Raw genomic sequence first — 20,030 nt, 5'->3', positions numbered from 1 at the left:
TCACCTTCAGCCCCCAACTAAAACCCCTCCAACGCATCATCAAGGATCTACAACCTATCCTGAAGGACGAGCCATCGCTCTCTCAGATCTTGGGAGACAGACCAGTCCTTGCTTACAGACAGCCCCCCAATCTGAAGCAAATACTCACCAGCAACCCACACCACACAACAGAACCACTAACCCAGGAACCTATCCTTGCAACAAAGCCCGTTGCCAACTCTGTCCACATATCTATTCAGGGGATACATCATAGGGCCTAATCACATCAGCCACACCATCAGAGGCTCGTTCACCTGCGCATCTACCAATGTGATATATGCCATCATGTGCAGCAATGCCCCTCTGCCATGTACATTGGCCAAACTGGACAGTCTCTACGTAAAAGAATGAATGGACACAAATCAGACGTCAAGAATTATAACATTCAAAACCAGTTGGAGAACACTTCAATCTCTCTGGTCACTCGATCACAGACCTAAGAGTGGCTATACTTCAACAAAAAAGCTTCAAAAACAGACTCCAACGAGAGACTGCTGAATTGGAATTAATTTTGCAACTGGATACAATTAACTTAGGCTTGAATAGAGACTGGGAATGGATGAGTCATTACACAAAGTAAAACCCTATTTCCCCATGGTATTCTCCCTCCCACCCCACCCCCCCACTGGTTCCTCTGATATTCTTGTTAACTGCTGGAATTAGCCTACCTGCTTGTCACCATGAAAGGTTTTCCTCCTTCCCCCCCCCTGCTGTTGGTGATGGCTTATCTTAAGTGATCACTCTCCTTACAGTGTGTATGATAAACCCATTGTTTCATGTTCTCTGTGTGTGTGTATATAAATCTCTCCTCTGTTTTTTTCCACCAAATGCATCCGATGAAGTGAGCTGTAGCTCACGAAAGCTTATGCTCTAATAAATTTGTTAGTCTCTAAGGTGCCACAAGTACTCCTTTTCTTTTTGCGAATACAGACTAACACGGCTGCTACTCTGAAACCTGTAAGGTCTTTAGTGTAGATAAAGCCTAAGAAAAAGAAATGAGAGTTATTTATATGGTTGAAACAGGAAAACATACACACACACACGAGTTGCAGTCTTAGGTTTCAGATGGTGGTAGAGTGCTGAAATATGCCATCTCTTTAAGTCCTTTAGAGCTAACTCAGGTTAATCCTGGGGATCTCTTGCTTATGTTTAGGAATCTTTGCCTCTTAGAGTCTGAACTGCATAAAAAAGACTCTAATTCCTTCTGGCCAGGAATTTTTATCCCCATCTGTCTAGAGGCCAAGCTGATGGGACGAATGCTTCTGCATGTCCCCCTCTTCGTGGTTGTGTTGGGAGCAATCAACAAAGTTCTTGCTCTTTAATGGCTTACAGTGGCCCATTTGGATTCAATAGGTCTTCCTGATGGGCCAGAGATAGCCCCTCCTCATGAGTGGAAACCAGTACTTCACTTGGTGATGTTTCTTTCTTGGCTGGATTTACAGTTTCAGAGAGAACATTTGTACATTACAGATCAAACACTTCAATATTACCTTACTGCATGGGTTAGAGATATTATAAGTGAGATTAATGGACGCAGCAACTTACAAGTATTTCATAAAGTCTGAACACATTGGTACAAGTCTAATACCTATTTTAGCAATACTAACACATAGGTGAGTCAGACTGGTTTCCAGCTACACATTTGATAGTGTTCGCTTGAGGCTTTGGGACCTTGGCATGATCTGACATCTGGTCTACCAGCGTAACAAATAACAACAAATGATATGGGTCCTTTTGCATAATGGAAGTAATTAATAATTTTTGGAATGTATCTTGATATCAAGTAAACTGGTGGAACTTGCCTCAATCCCTATAAATCAATAACGTCTTGGTCTGAAAAGTTGGAAACCTGGGCTGTCTTTGGGATGACAGTTGCTAAGCGAGTGTTTCTAATGAACACAAAAATCTTAAGCTAAAATACAAACAAGCAATTCTCTGTGGGGGTTTTTTAAGCTTCCTGGCAGTACTATCAGTAGAAGAATTGTTGATCCTCTAGAAAATACCAATGGCCAATCTCCTACCACAATCCTCCTGCCTGTCTAACATGTCACCTTCAATATTTCATGCCCCCAGATCAGTTTCCTGCAGCCCGATCTGCTTATAATAGATCCTTCAAAGATAAAACTTCTGTTTTGCTTTAAGAAACTGCACCAGGTGTTTAGATAAGTCAAGGTTAAAGGTCATCTTGATTTTATAGACAGCAGTGTTCACTTCAGCATCTCAGGGTCTAAGAATCTATGGATTGTCTGGATGGTGACATGACACTTATCTGCTACCCGACTGCAAGCTGTATTAGCTTATATCTAGAATTGGTTTCCAGGACCACAGCTTTTGTCCCCAGCACCTTATGCCTATTGATGCGGAAGTAAAGATGACTAAATGCAGTTGTGAAAGATACCTACTGCTTACTTAATCAGTGATGCAAGGTGAATTTAGTTTTTGAGGATACATTTTAAACAGAATAACACAAGAGCAAATATGATGAATCATCTATTATGACATTAACCCCAGTTTGGAGGGTCTATTTGAACCTTTCATGTGGGCCCTAGTTGGGGTAGAGGGCTTGGCATGAGTGCTCTCCACTGGGGTGAATTTTTCACTTATCATACCAACTAGAAAAATCCTTTGCTACCAGCTGACAGCAGGTACTGTCTCTACAAAAGAAAAAGAACACTAAACTACTACATGCCACAAGGGGCCACAACAGTGGTTCCCTTAACCCACCCAGCAATATTGTTAATCTATCCAACAATACTCTTAGCCCAGCAGAAGAATCTGTCCTATCTCGGGGCCTCTCCTTCTGCCCCTCCACCCCCACAAACATGATACAGTTCTGTGGTGACCTAGAATCCGATTTTCAACATCTCCAACTCAAGAAATATTTCCAACACACCTCTGAACAACATACTAACCGACAGAGACCTTCCTACCAACACTACAAAAAGAAGGATTCTGGGTGGACTCCTCCTGAAGGTCGAAACAACAGACTGGACTTCTACAGAGTGCTTCCGCCGACGTGCACGGGCTGAAATTTGTGGAAAAGCAGCATCACTTGCCCCATAACCTCAGCCGTGCAGAACACAATGCCATCCAAAGCCTCAGAAACAGCTCTGACATCATAATCAAAAAGGCTGACAAAGGAGGTGCTGTTGTCATGAATGTCATGAATAGGTCGGAATATGAACAAGAAGCTACTTGGCAGCTCTCCAACACCACTTTCTACAAGCCATTACCCTCTGATCCCACTGAGAGTTACCAAAAGAAACTACAGCATTTGCTCAAGAAACTCCCTGAAAAAGCACAAGAACAAATCCACACAGACACACCCCTGGAACCCCAACTTGGGGTACTCTATCTGCTACCCAAGATCCATAAACCTGGAAATCCTGGATGCCCCATCATCTCAGGCATTGGCACCTGACAGCAGGATTGTCTGGATATGTAGACTCCCTCTTCAGACCCTATGTTACCAGCACTCCCAGCTATCTTCGAGACACCATTGACTTCCTGAGGAAACTACAAACAATCGGTGATCTTCCTGAAAACACCATCCTGGCCACTATGGATGTAGAAGCCCTCTACACCAACATTCCACACAAAGATGGACTACAAGCCGTCAGGAACAGTATCCCCGATAATGTCACGGCTAACCTGGTGGCTGAACTTTGTGACTTTGTTCTCACCCATAACTATTTCACATTTGGGGACAATGTATACCTTCAAATCAGCGGCACTGCGATGGGTACCCACATGGCCGCACAGTATGCCAACATTTTTATGGCTGACTTAAAACAACACTTCCTCAGCTCTCGTCCCCTAATACCCCTACTCTACTTGCGCTACATAGATGACATCTTCATCATCTGGACCCATGGAAAAGAAGCCCTTGAGGAATTCCACCATGATTTCAACAATTTCCATCCCACCATCATCCTCAGCCTGGACCAGTCCACACAAGAGATCCACTTCCTGGACACTGGTCACTCGATTACAGACCTAAAAGTGGACCGTAAAGAGATTGAAGTGTTCTCCGACTGGTATTTGAATGTTATAATTCTTGACGTCTGATGTGTGTCTATTTATTTATTTAAATACTCACCAGCAACCACACACCACACAACAGAACCACTAACCCAGGAACCTATCCTTACAACAAAGCCCATTGCCAACTCTGTCCACATATCTATTCAAGGGACACCATCATAGGGCCTAATCACATCAGCCACAGTCAGAGGCTCGTTCACCTGCGCATCTACCAATGTGATATATGCCATCATGTGCCAGCAATGCCCCTCTGCCATGTACATTGGTCAAACTGGACAGTCTCTACGAAAAAGAATAAATGGACACAAATCAGACGTCAAGAATTATAACATTCAAAAACCAGTCGGAGAACACTTCAATCTCTCTGGTCACTCGATTACAGACCTAAGAGTGGCTATTCTTCAACAAAAAAACTTCAAAACCAGACTCCAACGAGAGACTGCTGAATAGGAATTAATTTGCAAACTGGATACAATTAACTTAGGCTTGAATAGAGACTGGGAGTGGATGATCATTACACAAAGTAAAAGTATTTCCCCATGTTATTTCTCCCCACACACACACACTGTTCCTCAGACGTTCTTGTCAACTGCTGGAAATGGCCCACCTTGATTATCACTACAAAAGGTTTTCTTCTCCCCCCGCTCCCTGCCCCGCTGGTAATAGCTCATCTTAAGTGATTACTCTCCTTACAGTGTGTATGATAACACCCATTGTTTCATGTTCTCTGTGTATCTGTGTATATAAATCTCCCCACTGTATTTTCCACTGAATGCATCCGATGAAGTGAGCTGTAGCTCACGAAAGCTTATGCTCAAATAAATTTGTTAGTCTCTAAGGTGCCACAAGTACTCCTTTTCCTTTAGCAGGTACTGTGAATCCTAGTAGCATTATGTCCTTACATTAAAGGATGCTGCATCCCACAGTAGTTAGAGCCTGATTCTCATCTCACTTAACCAGTGGAGATCAAAAGTAACTGCAATGGAGTCAATTGTTACACCAGTGTAAAAGATCTGTGCAAGTGTGATCAGAACCAACCTTTACTGTTGTATTCCTGTGGCAATATGCTGTGTTAGATTTTTACTGTCAGGTATTATTTTTAAAAAATCATAGTCCTTGATTTTCTAGCCATAATCCTGTCTGGCTTCTGTGTCATGTCTGTAGCAGGGACTAATCAAAATGTTTTTCCCTTTTCCTCTGCATTGCAGGGGCATCAGCGTACCTTACTGAGATAAAACTGTTTGTTTTCATTGTTTCAGACATCTATAAGTCATTTGCTTTGTTATCTGAGCAGCGTAGATGATGATAAAGCAGAAATCTGGCAATATGAGCACTATACAGTAGGTAGGATGAACATATATTGTTTGCAAAGCAAACGTTTCCTTTATGAGTAAGCTGACAGAAAAGCCAGGAAATGGGCTTCCTAGAGTTACCTGCATGAACTGTGAATTGGCACATAAGTACTCTTTATGGATATTTTCTGTCAGTAAACATGCTATAGTTACATTGAAGAGCTGGCAGATGTTAGAGATACACAGCCAATGTATAAATTATATTGTTAAAAAATGATTTTTTTAAAGTCTGAAACTTAGTTCTGTTTGCAAATCACTCTTATATTTGAACACTAAAGCTACTTATTTGGTCATGCTAATTTCCTTGAAAATACATTCTATTCCATTTGTGCCTGATGTTTCCCAAGGTGTTCCTGGGGTTGTGCACCTCTCTACCACCTGCCTGTCTATGCTTGCCTGGGCCAGCTCCCTACCAGCTTCTGGCAACACAAGAACTGCCTTCCAGACCTCCACAGGCCTTGCTTTCTGTACAGGTCAACAATAGGCACACTCCAACACCTGAGTCATCCAAGCATCTCCTGGGAGTGCCCTGCCCTTGATCCACTGGACGCTCTCAGAATTCCCAGATCCTCTGTTCCCAAAGAAACAGTACACCACAGCTTACCAGTTACACCATAGAACACAGCTTCGTTTAACACACAGCACTTAGATTTGTTTTTGAGAAACAAATTTGAGATTGAGAAAGCAAGTATAAGTTTCTGTAACAAAGAACAGGGATTCAATGATATCAAGTTGAAATATTGGAAATGAAGGGTTACATATAAAATAAAATCATAGCACACATGCTAGAGCCTAAACTTAACTTCCAAGACATTGTCATTTCATACAGAGCAAAAGATCACCCAAAATCCTTCCAGCATGTTAGAGCCAGGTGTGGCTGTGATCTTCCATTCATGAGGCGAGCACACGGTCGTGTTGATTCCTCAGTGGAAAGATCCAGAGTTTGTCTGTGTCTCTGCAGTTGTAGTCCAAAAATCCATTGTCTTCACTTGCAAACAGGATAATCCTTGCTGCGTCTGTTTTCCTGTCTAAGATCTACCTCAGAGACTTTGCAGTCACTTGATAAGCATTTTGTTCAGACCATAAAATAGGCGTGACATATACAATAATCAATGTACCTGTAGACGGATAGATAAACATCTTCTGCCTGAAAAAAATCTGTTTCTCACCTTTTGGTGACCAGTCCCAAGTCACAGACCTTAAGGACATAATTATCAATGTAGATATACATAACTCTTTTTATCTTAGCCACACAAGATTCACAATTATTATGAGGACCAGTGTGACACAGGCTTTCAGTAGAGACCTATTTCAGAGTAGCAGCCGTGTTAGTCTGTATTCGCAAAAAGAAAAGGAGTACTTGTGGCACCTTAGAGACTAACAAATTTATTAGAGCATAAGCTTTCGTGAGCTACAGCTCACTTTATGTGACACTCACTGGCAAATTAGTATGTAGATACCAGACCAATGGGATCCTGGTAACCCTTATGCATCCCTATGCCATCTACCATTTGGCACCAAGAGGTCCCAAGGTCACAGTGCCCTTCTTGGTTTTGGTGCTTGAGTACAGAGATATAACCATGCTCTGGCAATGATCTAGGAAGACTATAAGCACAGCTGTGTTTGGTTTTTTTTTCTTCCCCTGCTTTGTGGCCCCGGGAACTGCAGTGATTAGATCAATTTTCCATTTTATCTATCTATCACTTCCCTCTTGGCTCACGTACAGTAGCTTGGATTCAGAGTAGCAGCCGTGTTAGTCTGTATTCGCAAAAAGAAAAGGAGGACTTGTGGCACCTTAGAGACTAACAAATTTATTTGAGCATAAGCTTTTGTGAGCTACAGCTCACTTCATCGGATGTGATTTATTTTCCCTCACTACTAGTACTGCACATCTGCCACTTCCCTCCAGGGCATAACGTGAGTTTGGAATTTGGCCCCTGTCTTTATACATTTCAGACATGTCTACACTAGACAAAAAGCTTGAGGTAAGGTACTTTGTCCTTCATGTGAAGTTGCTCATAAGTTTGTAAAGGTTGGACCCCACATCAAAGCTGAATCTGCTGAAACATTCATAAGTGCCACCAGAAGCCAGATTGCTCTTCTGGAGAAGCAGAAATCTGTGAGACCAACTGCTGATGTCCTAATTCCTCCCTTTTTTTAGCTGCAGGAGTTTTTAGTGCATTTGCAAGTATCAACCCAATCTCCACAGGAGGCCTTAAGATATTGAGAGGGTGGGAGGGGCGGAGAATAGCCACAAGGGGCATGGCCCTGGCAGGTGGCAGCACAGTAGAGGAACATGCATAGATGTGGCACTGAGCACATCAACCTATGTATTTTTGAGGGCAACAAGTATTTTTTTCTATTTAAAATGGCACAACAGGTATTTATAAACCGTATTTTTGTCTGTAAACTGTAGCCCCCTCACCCCAGCAGTTTGCATCAGTGACATTATTACATTGAGAAATGTAGTACAATATCACTGAAACGAGCTGAGGTGATTTATCATCCAGGAACATTAACAGATGTGGGCTTTTTTCTGAACATAAGAAAAAGTAAAAGACAAAAGAATAATTCTATGAGTATATGATTTGCCAAACACACTCCTATCTGTGGTCCAAAAGCAGTCATAGTAGGTGCCAGAATTCTGGCTGGCAGGAGGCCCATCCAGAGCTTCCCTGAACCCCCTTATGAGCACAAATAAACCACTCAAATGGGTTATATTTAGAGGTCATTCCCAGGTCAGGGTTATAGTTCTGTATCTGTACAGATTAATGCCTCACCCCTATGCCTTGCTCCAGAAGGAAAGTAGAATATGATGGGCTGAGCTTTCCAGATAAAGAGAGAAAGTGGAATCCTTTTATTTACTTTTATTTACTTCGATTTTCCCACTACACCTATCCCAAGCCCAAGGATATTACACAATTTATAGAAAACTATTTTGATAAAATATTAAAGCAGGTCTCGATATAAACCCTGCACTCTCAGATCATAGAAGTAAAACCACAGATCTCTTACGATATCCTCCATGTTTTCTGGTACAAAGCACCTGTAGAGCAATCTCTCTCCAGGTTTGGGGGAAGGCTGGGACTGCAGTGGAAAGATTTTGCCAGCACTCCTTTTACAGTGTATGAAGTTTCTGGTCTGAGCCTCTGCACAATGCTCTGCCAGAATTCAACCCAAAAGCTTTTTGTTAAGATCTTTGTATAACATTTCTAAACCTGGCCACTGATAGACAGAAGTTGGGTCATGGAATCAGTACTTGTTTCTTCCCCTAGAAATCATAATTAACAGGTCAAGTAAAAAATCTGCCAAGTTGACCAGGTGATAGTTTGTGTGCTGTAAAATAATTTTGAGCTGTCAAGCGCCTTCCTAATTTTGAAATAAATTATTGAAATTCCATGGCTGTGGAGGTAAAGTGCTTTTTTCGTTAAAAGGGAATGCCTCCTTCCACCGTGAATACCCAAAGTTACTCTCACTGGTATGCACTAACACAGTTACATTACAAAGGCAGCATGTGAACTATAGGATTATTTTTATTGTTATAACATACCCTCTAACCTCATTAAGAAATACATGCTTCTGCATTATTTATTTCCTACTAATTTCCTCGCTTCCCCTCTCTCTCTTTTTGTGCTTTAGCAGATAAGCTGGCCTTTATTTCATACCACCAGTGGTACATCGATCAATGATAGCAATGATTTTCATATGTAAATATGCAAGAAACCTCCCTGAGTTCATAACCTGCACTGTTTTCCTCACCAGTGCAACATACCTCTAATTCCATGCCGATGAGCAAGTTGATACTTCCCTTTATTTTCTAATTGGAATTAAATGTTATTCAACCATATGTCTCCCTTTATCAATGTAAATAATTTTGTAAACAAGGAGTATGGACGTGTCTGTCATTCTAGGTATTTAAAATAGCAAGTGTTTGTGATTTCTTTTAAATGAAGCTATAATTGATCTGCTGCTGTGAGGTGCTGTTCTTCCTCAACTCCCACTGACTTCAGCAGGGGCTGAGAGTGCTCAGCGCCCAGAAGAATCAGTCTGCATAGAGCCAAGTAGAATTTTCATTCTTAGATTCTGGGGATATCACTAAAACTTATATGTGAACATTTTTTTTAAAAGCGATTGTTGGCTCAGTAATATTTTGGCCACCTGCGCTCATGATGGCTGGTAGCTAAACCTCTTCTTGATTCAGATTCATGGGGGAAAATGTAATGCTAGGAACCATGAGGCCTGATTCAGGAAGAGCCTGTAAAGAAAAACATATGGTTTGTCCCTTACAGACCATACAAAGTTATTTAAAACTTTGTGTAGTCGCTAATCTAGGACGTGGTTGTCACTTCTGTTCCTTAGACGTGCAGGGGAGTGAGAGGGGATAAGACCCTCCTTACTCCCTACTCAGCTATGCTCAGATTGCGACTGACCATGATGGGAGATAGCAGGGGCTACTTACCTGTTATTCTGGTCTGCAAACAAATGGGCACGGAGGGTACAGGGTACAGGTACAGCTACTCAACCCCACCTCCTCCCTGAATCCACCATGATGTTAGTCTTGCCATGGTGGATTTTTGTTTGATAAATTGCAGCATAATCTAGGGTCATGTTAACAGTCCTTAGCTTCATAAAAACAAGATTTGCAGCTTTCCAGTTTGTTTTTCTCAAACTACATGAAGCTTTGCTCCAAGAAGTATGCTGATGGAAATAATCCCTCATTAATTAATCATCCCTAATTAATCTCTCTATAGTAGTTGGGTCACAGCTGGAAAGCCCTGAATGATCAGGGAAAATGCTATTAAAAGTAAACTGATTTTATTGTAATAAATTTCAATTAAATGAAGAATAATCTAATATGCTTTCATCTGTTAAAGGGTGAACCAGGTTTCATTGGTCCACAGGGAGAACCTGGATTACCAGGGTTACCAGGAACAAAGGTAAGTTTAGCTTCTCCCACACACTCCCCCATATTATATTGGGTTCTTTTGTGTTAATGACCAAAAAAAAGTTAAAGTGAAGTTGAGGCTCTATAATCAGTCATTTAAGGATGAAAATCCTTATAAGAATGTGGTACTTGTAAAAAAAAAAAAAAACCTGCCAAGAAGTTTAGAGTTCAGGTTAATACTTTAAAGTATGCCCAAAATTTGGAAATATTAAAATTAATGGTTTGAGTACCCAGGTTACTTTAAATTGACCTGCAGTGTGCCCTGAGAAAATTAGAAAGTCAGAGTACTTAACCATTCATAGCCGTTTCAAGCTCCTTAGCTGCCTTAGTCAACGTAGCCTCTCTAAAGCTAGCAAATGCCTAAATTAGGCCATGAGAGCCAACATGCCAATATGGACAATCTATCCTATTAACTATTAAGAAATGGACTCCAAGCAATGAAACTTTGATCCTGTGCACTAGATCTTGAATATATAAATCCATTAATAAAAACATTGTTCTTCCTCTCTCCTTCTATCTGTTCTTTTGCAACTGAGTGGGAAATAAAGTTAAAAGAATTTTTGAAGTCTTGTGGACTCGCCAATTGAGAGTCAAATTTTGTGAACCTATTGTCCCATTCACTTCAGATTTGGAAGAAAAAAACAGAACTCCAGATCAATTCTGAAGCCAACTTTCCATTTTTAAAAAGTTGTATGTGTTTTAAGGTAATGCTGGAGAATGCAAAACAAGCTTTGAATGGAAAGTTTCAATCTTAACTATGGAGTGGTGCTGTTTCTGTCCTTTTCTACGAGAGGACATGATTTATTCCTAGGCTTCTAGAGTCCCTAATTGCTTCATTAGCCATCCCCACCCCTTAAATGCAGACCCCAACTCAGTATTCTACACCTGTATTACTTCTAAGAGTGACTACTACAATGAACGTTACCTTGGGTGAAGTGTGAAAAGCACTCCACAGCTCTCACTTGTGCAGAATACAGCTGCTCACTTAACCAGGGTGAGCCAGCAAAAGTGATTTGTTTGCTACACTGGCTGCCAATAGGCTCCTAAAAGGCCACCTCTTTATTTCTTACCCATAACATGACCTACACTCATTTAGATCACTGGAACTAACTCAGTCCAGGGTTGTGAGAAGGGAAGTAAGAGGCAGCACTACTTTAACTTTGCTCCCTTCTGTCGATGTCTTATTCTGGTCTTTTGTTACATACTATTTCTCAGATAATACAGTCTTGTTCAACAGAAAATGATTCAGATTAAGTTACAGAAAACATCCACTTCTGCTTTCAGGAATGCTGTAAATTTACCTAGGAAAAATGTTCTCCATCTCATTATAGCTCTCAGATGAGCTTGAAAGTACATCCTATTTAGTTTTTCTGAACTGACTTTGTACTATACTAAAGGTTGCCAGTGGTTTGTGATGCGTACATACATGTGTGTTGTAATCTTTGACAGGGTGAAAGAGGAGAAGCAGGGCCTCCTGGAAAGGGTGAGCGAGGTGAACCTGGAGTTCCTGGGCCAAAGGTCAGCCTGATTTAACACTGGCATTTCAATAATTGCTTCAAATAACCAGAACAAAACTTTGCAAATGAGCTTTAAAGGAGAACAAGGTAAATTCATCCCTCTACACTGCTACTAGTTGGGCAGCTAGCCTCTGCCACCATGGCTACACTGCTATTTTTAGTGTGTTAGATCAATCACAGCTAGTGTGTTGATATCTGCCTGAGCTGGAAATTATATCTCCAACTGTAGTGTAGACATACCCACAGTTTAGTCCAGAAGCCAGTGGTAGTATAATGTTCAGAACTGCAGAATTAGGCCCTAAGTGGAATCCATTATTTGGACTGAAGGAGACAGATCCTCAGATGGTATAAATTGTGAGGGAGCTATGGCAATTGACAAAAGGATGAAGCTCTGCCCTGATGTGTCTATAAGCACCCTAGTTTGAGCTGTTTGAACACTGTGACCTTTTAAGTTCAGAGAAAATCCATTTTGCTTCTTGTTTTCTAATTTTGTAAGAAAAAATAAAGAAATAATCCTAAATACATTTTAATATCTTCCGCGCATTTTCTACTGCATTGGTGATTGAGTTTTCTATTCTTAGCATATCTTTAAATGGTAGTCTGGCTTCTCTGTCAGGTAGATCTTTATTCATCTATACTTCCTGGGAAAACTGTTGTGGTAACACTTTGTTTTAGCAGTACTATCCTGTAAACACTTAGCGGGTCTATTAACCTCTCAATTCTTGGTGGGCCTAACAGTACAGTTGGCACCCCTTGCAAGGCAAAATTATTTGTGCCAGCCATCTGTAAGAATCAATAAGAGAATAGTTGGTAGAATTCCTGTGGAAAAAGGGAACCGATAGTGTGTGCACATTGATACTAATTCATTATTCTGGGTGCTAAACTAGATGGATTCATGAGGTTGTTCATAGAAAATAAAGTGTTTCCACTGCTGTCTACTACTACTAGCCAGAACTAATTTCTCTTTTCCTCTGCTCTTTCCTTTCTCTCTCATTTTTCTTCTGTCCATCTTCTATGTCTTCCTCACACAGGGGAAATCAGGCGAATCTGGAACTAGAGGCCCAAAGGGGTCAAAGGTCAGTGTCAACGGAATTGCCTCTTTTGGTGTAACATGAAGATTTCCAGGGCAAATTATTAGTAATATCATATTAACTTTGATCTAGAAAGAAATGATAACTGATCCTGCAGTCTTCATACAAGCAAAACTCCCAGGGATATCACTGGGCTTTTTAACTGTAAGATCTGCAGAATCAAATGCTATATATTTTGTACACCATGATTATGCTGTTTCTTTCTCTGTTGTAACATCTTAAAATGATTAGTCTCTTTTTTGTCTGTTCTCTTTATCCATGTACCTGCTTTATCTCTCTCTGTTTGACGGTTGTGTTTTAATCCATTTTCTTTGGGGTTGGAGGAAAGAGCAATTAAAATTGGTACTTTCTACCTTTTGCTGATCCAATAGCCATTGAAAAGTATTTGATTTAAATATAATTTCTTATTGTTATTCTGCTGATGTTTTGTAGAGGGGTTCGTGGCTATTTATTTTGAATTTTGGGCAGTGAGATGTACCAGGGTTGGGTCTCTCAGATTTGTCTTGTAGATAGTTGAAAAACTACCAGGGACCTTGACAAAAAGTTAAAGCTTCAATACCATAGTGTATACAAAATCAGTGAAAGTAAAAATTTTCAATGGATTTGCAATATTTTTTGCAAAATCTTACTAGTGTCTGCCAGTTTATACTATGGGGTCCACACAAAATAAAACTGGAATATTTATTCTTTTGTTTAATTAAATGACTTTGAGAGAACAAAGCTGTGCTGAGAATCATTTCTATATTGCTTGCAATGTCAACCCTCAATTGACAGTATATCTCCATTTGGCAAAACACATAAGCACACAATTAAAGTTAAGTAAGTGCTTCAGTCCCATTGACTTCACAAAGTAAGCATATGCTCATAGTGAATAGTAAAATATAAAAAGTGGTTCACAGAACCAAGGTGGTATAAACAACAATTAAATACCCCTGATTTCTTTTCTTCCTTATGCTGAGGAACTTGGTCTCCACTGGAATATTATTCACAGAATAATGTGGTTTTTTAGGTCTTGTCTACACTACAGAGTTAGGTCAATGTAACTATGGAAGTGTCTACGCTTATTTTTTGCTCCCACTGATATAACTTGCCTGCCACACCAACTTAACACCACCTCCACAAGCAGTGTGGAGTCAAAGTCAATGTAATTAGATCGACACAGCGTGAGTGTAGAACACATTGCTTCCATTGGCTGTTACTGGCGTTCAGGAGCCATCCCACAATCAAAACAGGCATTCCTGTTGAGGACGTGCACTGCTGACACAAGAAACAAAGTGTAGACCCGCGCAGGGAATATAATTACTGAGGCAGCTGTATGCTGACGTAAGTTAGGTCAACTTTACTCTGTAGTGTAGACCTGGCCTTAGTGCCTGATCCTACACCAAGTCAATGGAATTTTCACCACTAAATTCAGTGTGTGCAGGATGAAGTCTTAGTAGCACTTTTTACCCATAGGTTGTCAGCATTGACTTTCACAAAAGGGAGCCCTTGGGAGGGGAGGGAGGTTGATAAAGGTGTTAGCTTGTCAAAAGAGGGAGAGAGAGATGATAAGCACTATTTCTGAGACCTCCATCATTTTAGTATCTGATCATCTCCCTGATATTCTGGTGGGTATCCTCACAACATCGCAATGAGGTAAAGAAGTATTATTTTTATTCTCCTTTCAGAGAAAGGTCACCGACCAGTTTTCAAAGGTATTGAGGCACCTAAAGATGCAGAAAGGTGCACAATGGGATTTTCAAAAGTGCCTGAGCAGATTAGTCACCTAATTCCCAATGGGACTTAGTCACCTGAGCACTTTTGAAAATCTATCGAGGGACCCATTTGCATTTTAAGGCATCTAAACACCTTTGGAAATCTGGCCCAGAGGGGTTACATGACTACCCAGAGTTAAACAGGAACTGTGTGGAAGAACAGGGAAATGAACTCAGATTTTTAAGCAATATGCCAGTGCCCTAGCCACATGTCCACCAGTCCTCTCCTGCTGCAGAGAAGATGACATGGGATATAGAGCCAGATGGCAGAAATGTTAGTATCTCCTCCCACTATGCACCGCTCTTTTTTTCTCATATGCACCCTTCTCGTATCATCAGTGAATTAATAATCCTTGTCCATACTAGAATCACAAAAGCAAGTATAGATCCAAACAGGATATCATAGAATATCATAGAATATCAGGGTTGGAAGGGACCCCAGAAGGTCATCTAGTCCAACCCCCTGCTCAAAGCAGGACCAAGTCCCAGTTAAATCATCCTAGCCAGGGCTTTGTCAAGCCTGACCTTAAAAACCTCTAAGGAAGGAGATTCTACCACCTCCCTAGGTAACGCATTCCAGTGTTTCACCACCCTCTTAGTGAAAAAGTTTTTCCTAATATCCAATCTAAACCTCCCCCATTGCAACTTGAGACCATTACTCCTCGTTCTGTCATCTGCTACCATTGAGAACAGTCTAGAGCCATCCTCTTTGAAACCCCCTTTCAGGTAGTTGAAAGCAGCTATCAAATCCCCCCTCATTCTTCTCTTCTGCAGACTAAACAATCCCAGCTCCCTCAGCCTCTCCTCATAAGTCATGTGCTCTAGACCCCTAATCATTTTTGTTGCCCTTCGCTGTACTCTTTCCAATTTATCCACATCCTTCTTGTAGTGTGGGGCCCAAAACTGGACACAGTACTCCAGATGAGGCCTCACCAGTGTCGAATAGAGGGGAACGATCACGTCCCTCGATCTGCTCGCTATGCCCCTACTTATACATCCCAAAATGCCATTGGCCTTCTTGGCAACAAGGGCACACTGCTGACTCATATCCAGCTTCTCGTCCACTGTCACCCCTAGGTCCTTTTCCGCAGAACTGCTGCCGAGCCATTCGGTCCCTAGTCTGTAGCGGTGCATTGGATTCTTCCATCCTAAGTGCAGGACCCTGCACTTATCCTTATTGAACCTCATTAGATTTCTTTTGGCCCAATCTTCCAATTTGTCTAGGTCCTTCTGTATCCTATCCCTCCCCTCCAGCGTATCTACCACTCCTCCCAGTTTAGTATCATCCGCAAATTTGCTGAGAGTGCAATCCACACCATCCTCCAGATCATTTATGAAGATATTGAACAAAACGGGCCCCAGGACCGACCCCTGGGGCACTCCACTTGACACCGGCTGCCAACTAGACATGGAGCCATTGATCACTACCCGTTGAGCCCGACAATCTAGCCAGCTTTCTACCCACCTTATAGTGCATTCATCCAGCCCATACTTCCTTAACTTGCTGACAAGAATGCTGTGGGAGACCGTGTCAAAAGCTTTGCTAAAGTCAAGAAACAATACATCCACTGCTTTCCCTTCATCCACAGAACCAGTAATCTCATCATAAAAGGCGATTAGATTAGTCAGGCATGACCTTCCCTTGGTGAATCCATGCTGACTGTTCCTGATCACTTTCCTCTCCTCTAAGTGCTTCAGGATTGATTCTTTGAGGACCTGCTCCATGATTTTTCCAGGGACTGAGGTGAGGCTGACCGGCCTGTAGTTCCCAGGATCCTCCTTCTTCCCTTTTTTAAAGATGGGCACTACATTAGCCTTTTTCCAGTCATCCGGGACTTCCCCCGTTCGCCACGAGTTTTCAAAGATAATGGCCAAGGGCTCTGCAATCACAGCCGACAATTCCCTCAACACACTCTTCGTCCGGCCCCATGGACTTGTGCACGTCCAGCTTTTCTAAATAGTCCCTAACCACCTCTCTCTCTACAGAGGGCTGGCCATCTCTTCCCCATTTTGTGTTGCCCAGCACAGCAGTCTGGGAGCTGACCTTGTTAGTGAAAACAGAGGCAAAAAAAGCATTGAGTACATTAGCTTTTTCCACATCCTCTGTCACTAGCTTGCCTCCCTCATTCAGTAAGGGGCCCACACTTTCCTTGGCTTTCTTCTTGTTGCCAACATACCTGAAGAAACCCTTCTTGTTACTCTTGACATCTCTTGCTAGCTGCAGCTCCAGGTGCGATTTGGCCCTCCTGATATCTTTCCTACATGCCCGAGCAATATTTTTATACTCTTCCCTGGTCATATGTCCAACCTTCCACTTCTTGTAAGCTTCTTTTTTATGTTTAAGATCCGCTAGGATTTCACCATTAAGCCAAGCTGGTCGCCTGCCATATTTACTATTCTTTCGACTCATCGGGATGGTTTGTCCCTGTAACCTCAACAGGGATTCCTTGAAGTACAGCCAGCTCTCCTGGACTCCCTTCCCTTTCATGTTAGTCCCCCAGGGGATCCTGGCCATCTGTTTCCTGAGGGAGTCAAAGTCTGCTTTCCTGAAGTCCAGGGTCCGTATCCTGCTGCTTACCTTTCTTCCCTGCGTCAGGATCCTGAACTCAACCAACTCATGGTCACTGCCTCCCAGATTCCCATCCACTTTTGCTTCCCCCACTAATTCTACCCGGTTTGTGAGCAGCAGGTCAAGAAAAGCGCTCCCCCTAGTTGGCTCCCCTAGCACTTGCACCAGGAAATTGTCCCCTACGCTTTCCAAAAACTTCCTGGATTGTCTATGCACCGCTGTATTGCTCTCCCAGCAGATATCAGGAAAATTAAAGTCACCCATGAGAATCAGGGCATGCGATCTAGTAGCTTCCGTGAGTTGCCGGAAGAAAGCCTCATCCACCTCATCCCCCTGGTCCGGTGGTCTATAGCAGACTCCCACCATGACATCACTCTTGTTGCACACACTTCTAAACTTAATCCAGAGACACTCAGGTTTTTCCACAGTTTCGTACCGGAGCTCTGAGCAGTCATACTGCTCCCTTACATACAGTGCTACTCCCCCACCTTTTCTGCCCTGCCTGTCCTTCCTGAACAGTTTATAACCATCCATGACTGTACTCCAGTCATGAGTCAGGAGTAAGAGTAGCATTATTTAATTGAATTTACTGACACTACTGACAAACAAGAAAGCTTGCTGTGAAAGTGACCGTGAATGTGAAATAAGTCCCAAGCACTAGATTTCAGGTTATGAAGACAAGGTTCACTCACAGAATTTGCCCTTATGGATAAAGTTTTCTCCACCCCTCTGAGCTTATTAGTGACAGCCAGGAGGAAAAAGATGAGAGTGAGAGGATAAAGATCTTTATTCCATCTGGGATACTAGGGCAAAGAAATCATTACATGCTGACAACGATGATGTGGTGGTAAGAGAGGCAGTGGCTGAGGAAAGAAGTTCTGCAACCCCAATGGGAATAATGAGCACAGAAAGAAATGCATGTGCTGTTTGAAAAATCCCTTTTGAAGAAGTTGTGTGGCAATTGCTGAGGGTATTTCTACACAGCAGTTAAACACAGGTGGCTGGTCCATGTCAGCTGACTCAGGTTCACAGGGCTTAGGCTGTGGGACTGTAAAATTGCAGTGTAGAAATTTGGACTCTGGGACTCCGTGAGGGGAGAGGGTCCCAAAGCTCAGGCTCCAGCCTGAGCCCAAACATCTACACCATAATTTTACAGCCCTGCAGCTCAAGCCCTGTGAGCCTGAGTCAGCAACACAGACCAGCCACAAGGGTTTAATTGCTGTGTAGACATACCCTGAGTGACTTACCCCTTGAGCTTTCTTGTAAAGCTTCTGATAGTGGGATATCCATGCTATCAAGAATGAGGAAGTCATTTAAATGACCAAATTTGCAGTCTGCCTTTTATTTGATACTTTGTTATTTCCAAAGCAACCCCGGTAATGTATTATATAGTAAATGCTGCATACAAAGAGCCAAACTCTGTTCTCAGTTGCAACAGTCTCAATCCTTACATTCCATTGACTTCAGTGGAATTATCCCTATGTAACTAAAACCCATATTCTATTTGTTTATAAACCCATGTCAAGTTTTTTTGTTTTGTTTTTTAAAATAAAGTATATGCTCAACTTGGACGGTAATAAAAATATTTAAACTACCAGCAGTAAAAACTATTGGACAGATTGTTTATATTTTTTTGCTTACAAATATTACTTTTCCATAGGGTGATCCTGGAGACAAAGGTGATTCAGGAGCAATAGGTCCTAGGGTAAGTGTACTTCATTTTAACCTGTCCAATGGAAATCTCAATTGTTACACGTAGGCCACATCAACAACTACAGGTGAAAGCGAGTTAGCACCAGCTATGATTAAACATGATTGTTGTTAACATAGTTGTGGCATGAAGAGGATTTCTAACAGGAGTTCAGTGTCAACAGGGAAATCTATGTTCTAAATCATACTCTAGATGCCTAGAAGATTAGTAGTATCTTTTACTGGACCAACTTCTGTTGGTGAGAGACAAGTTTTTGAGCTCTGTGTGAGCTCACCCACCTTGTCGCTCTAGTGTCCTGGATTCGACACAGCTACAATAACACTGCATAGAAGATTAGTCATCCTTCAATGCTGTTTGGCTAATATTTGCTCTGCTGTGGCAATCACTTGATTTCCAGGTGAAGTTTAAAGTGTTGGTATGGATCAATCCTATAAAATCCTAAATTGTCTGTATCCCACCTTTCTGGAAGATCCCCTCTCCCCCAGGCTTTCTCTAAGGAAGGGAGAGAGTCAATTGGGAAGCTGCCTGAGAGGATAGGGGGATTCTGGATTGGACGATGATGTTTGAGGTTTGCAAAATTTCATAGGTGGGGTGTGGTTTTTACTTGAATGATCCAAGAGAGTAGGCCTGACACAGCACCTTCTTTCAGTGTTTTATCTAAATGGTTTTATATATCGGTTACCGTTGGTGTTACTGTTGGAGCAAAATTCACTGTGTTATGATTTACTCATTCATATTTATCTTTTTTTAAATGTTTGTTCCTCTTAAAACAACCTTTGGTTTTAGAATAACTTTTTCAGTCTCTGATTTATTGAAAATGCTATAAAATGATGAAATGTACTGTACGAAGATCTACAAAAAAGTTCAGGGAACAAATGTGAATAAATAAATAGTGCAAGTATCCGAAAACAACCCTTCTCTACACTAGGTCATGGAAACCATACAGAAAACATGCTTACGATAATTGTGTTTAAATAGCATTGTTGCTAGCACAGACTCAGCTGCAGT

General features: G+C 41.7%; 1 protein-coding gene across 5 annotated transcripts in view; it reads left to right on the top strand.

The window, feature by feature from the left end:
* Positions 1-20,030, top strand: part of COL25A1 (collagen type XXV alpha 1 chain) — a 425,450-nt gene that overhangs the window by 357,200 nt on the left and 48,220 nt on the right. For all 5 annotated transcript variants that reach the window (XM_043513316.1, XM_043513314.1, XM_043513315.1 and 2 more), the window contains exons 19-22: positions 10,310-10,372; positions 11,830-11,898; positions 12,929-12,973; positions 18,972-19,016. In XM_043513316.1, the coding sequence (XP_043369251.1) occupies positions 10,310-10,372; positions 11,830-11,898; positions 12,929-12,973; positions 18,972-19,016 (222 nt within the window). The remainder of the gene's footprint in view (positions 1-10,309; positions 10,373-11,829; positions 11,899-12,928; positions 12,974-18,971; positions 19,017-20,030) is intronic.

The sequence above is a fragment of the Dermochelys coriacea genome, chromosome 4 (genome assembly GCF_009764565.3).
Source record: "Dermochelys coriacea isolate rDerCor1 chromosome 4, rDerCor1.pri.v4, whole genome shotgun sequence".
Taxonomy (NCBI): Eukaryota; Metazoa; Chordata; order Testudines; family Dermochelyidae; genus Dermochelys; species Dermochelys coriacea.
The sequence above is the reverse complement of the archived record's forward strand: the minus strand, read 5'-3'. Positions and strand labels throughout refer to the sequence as shown.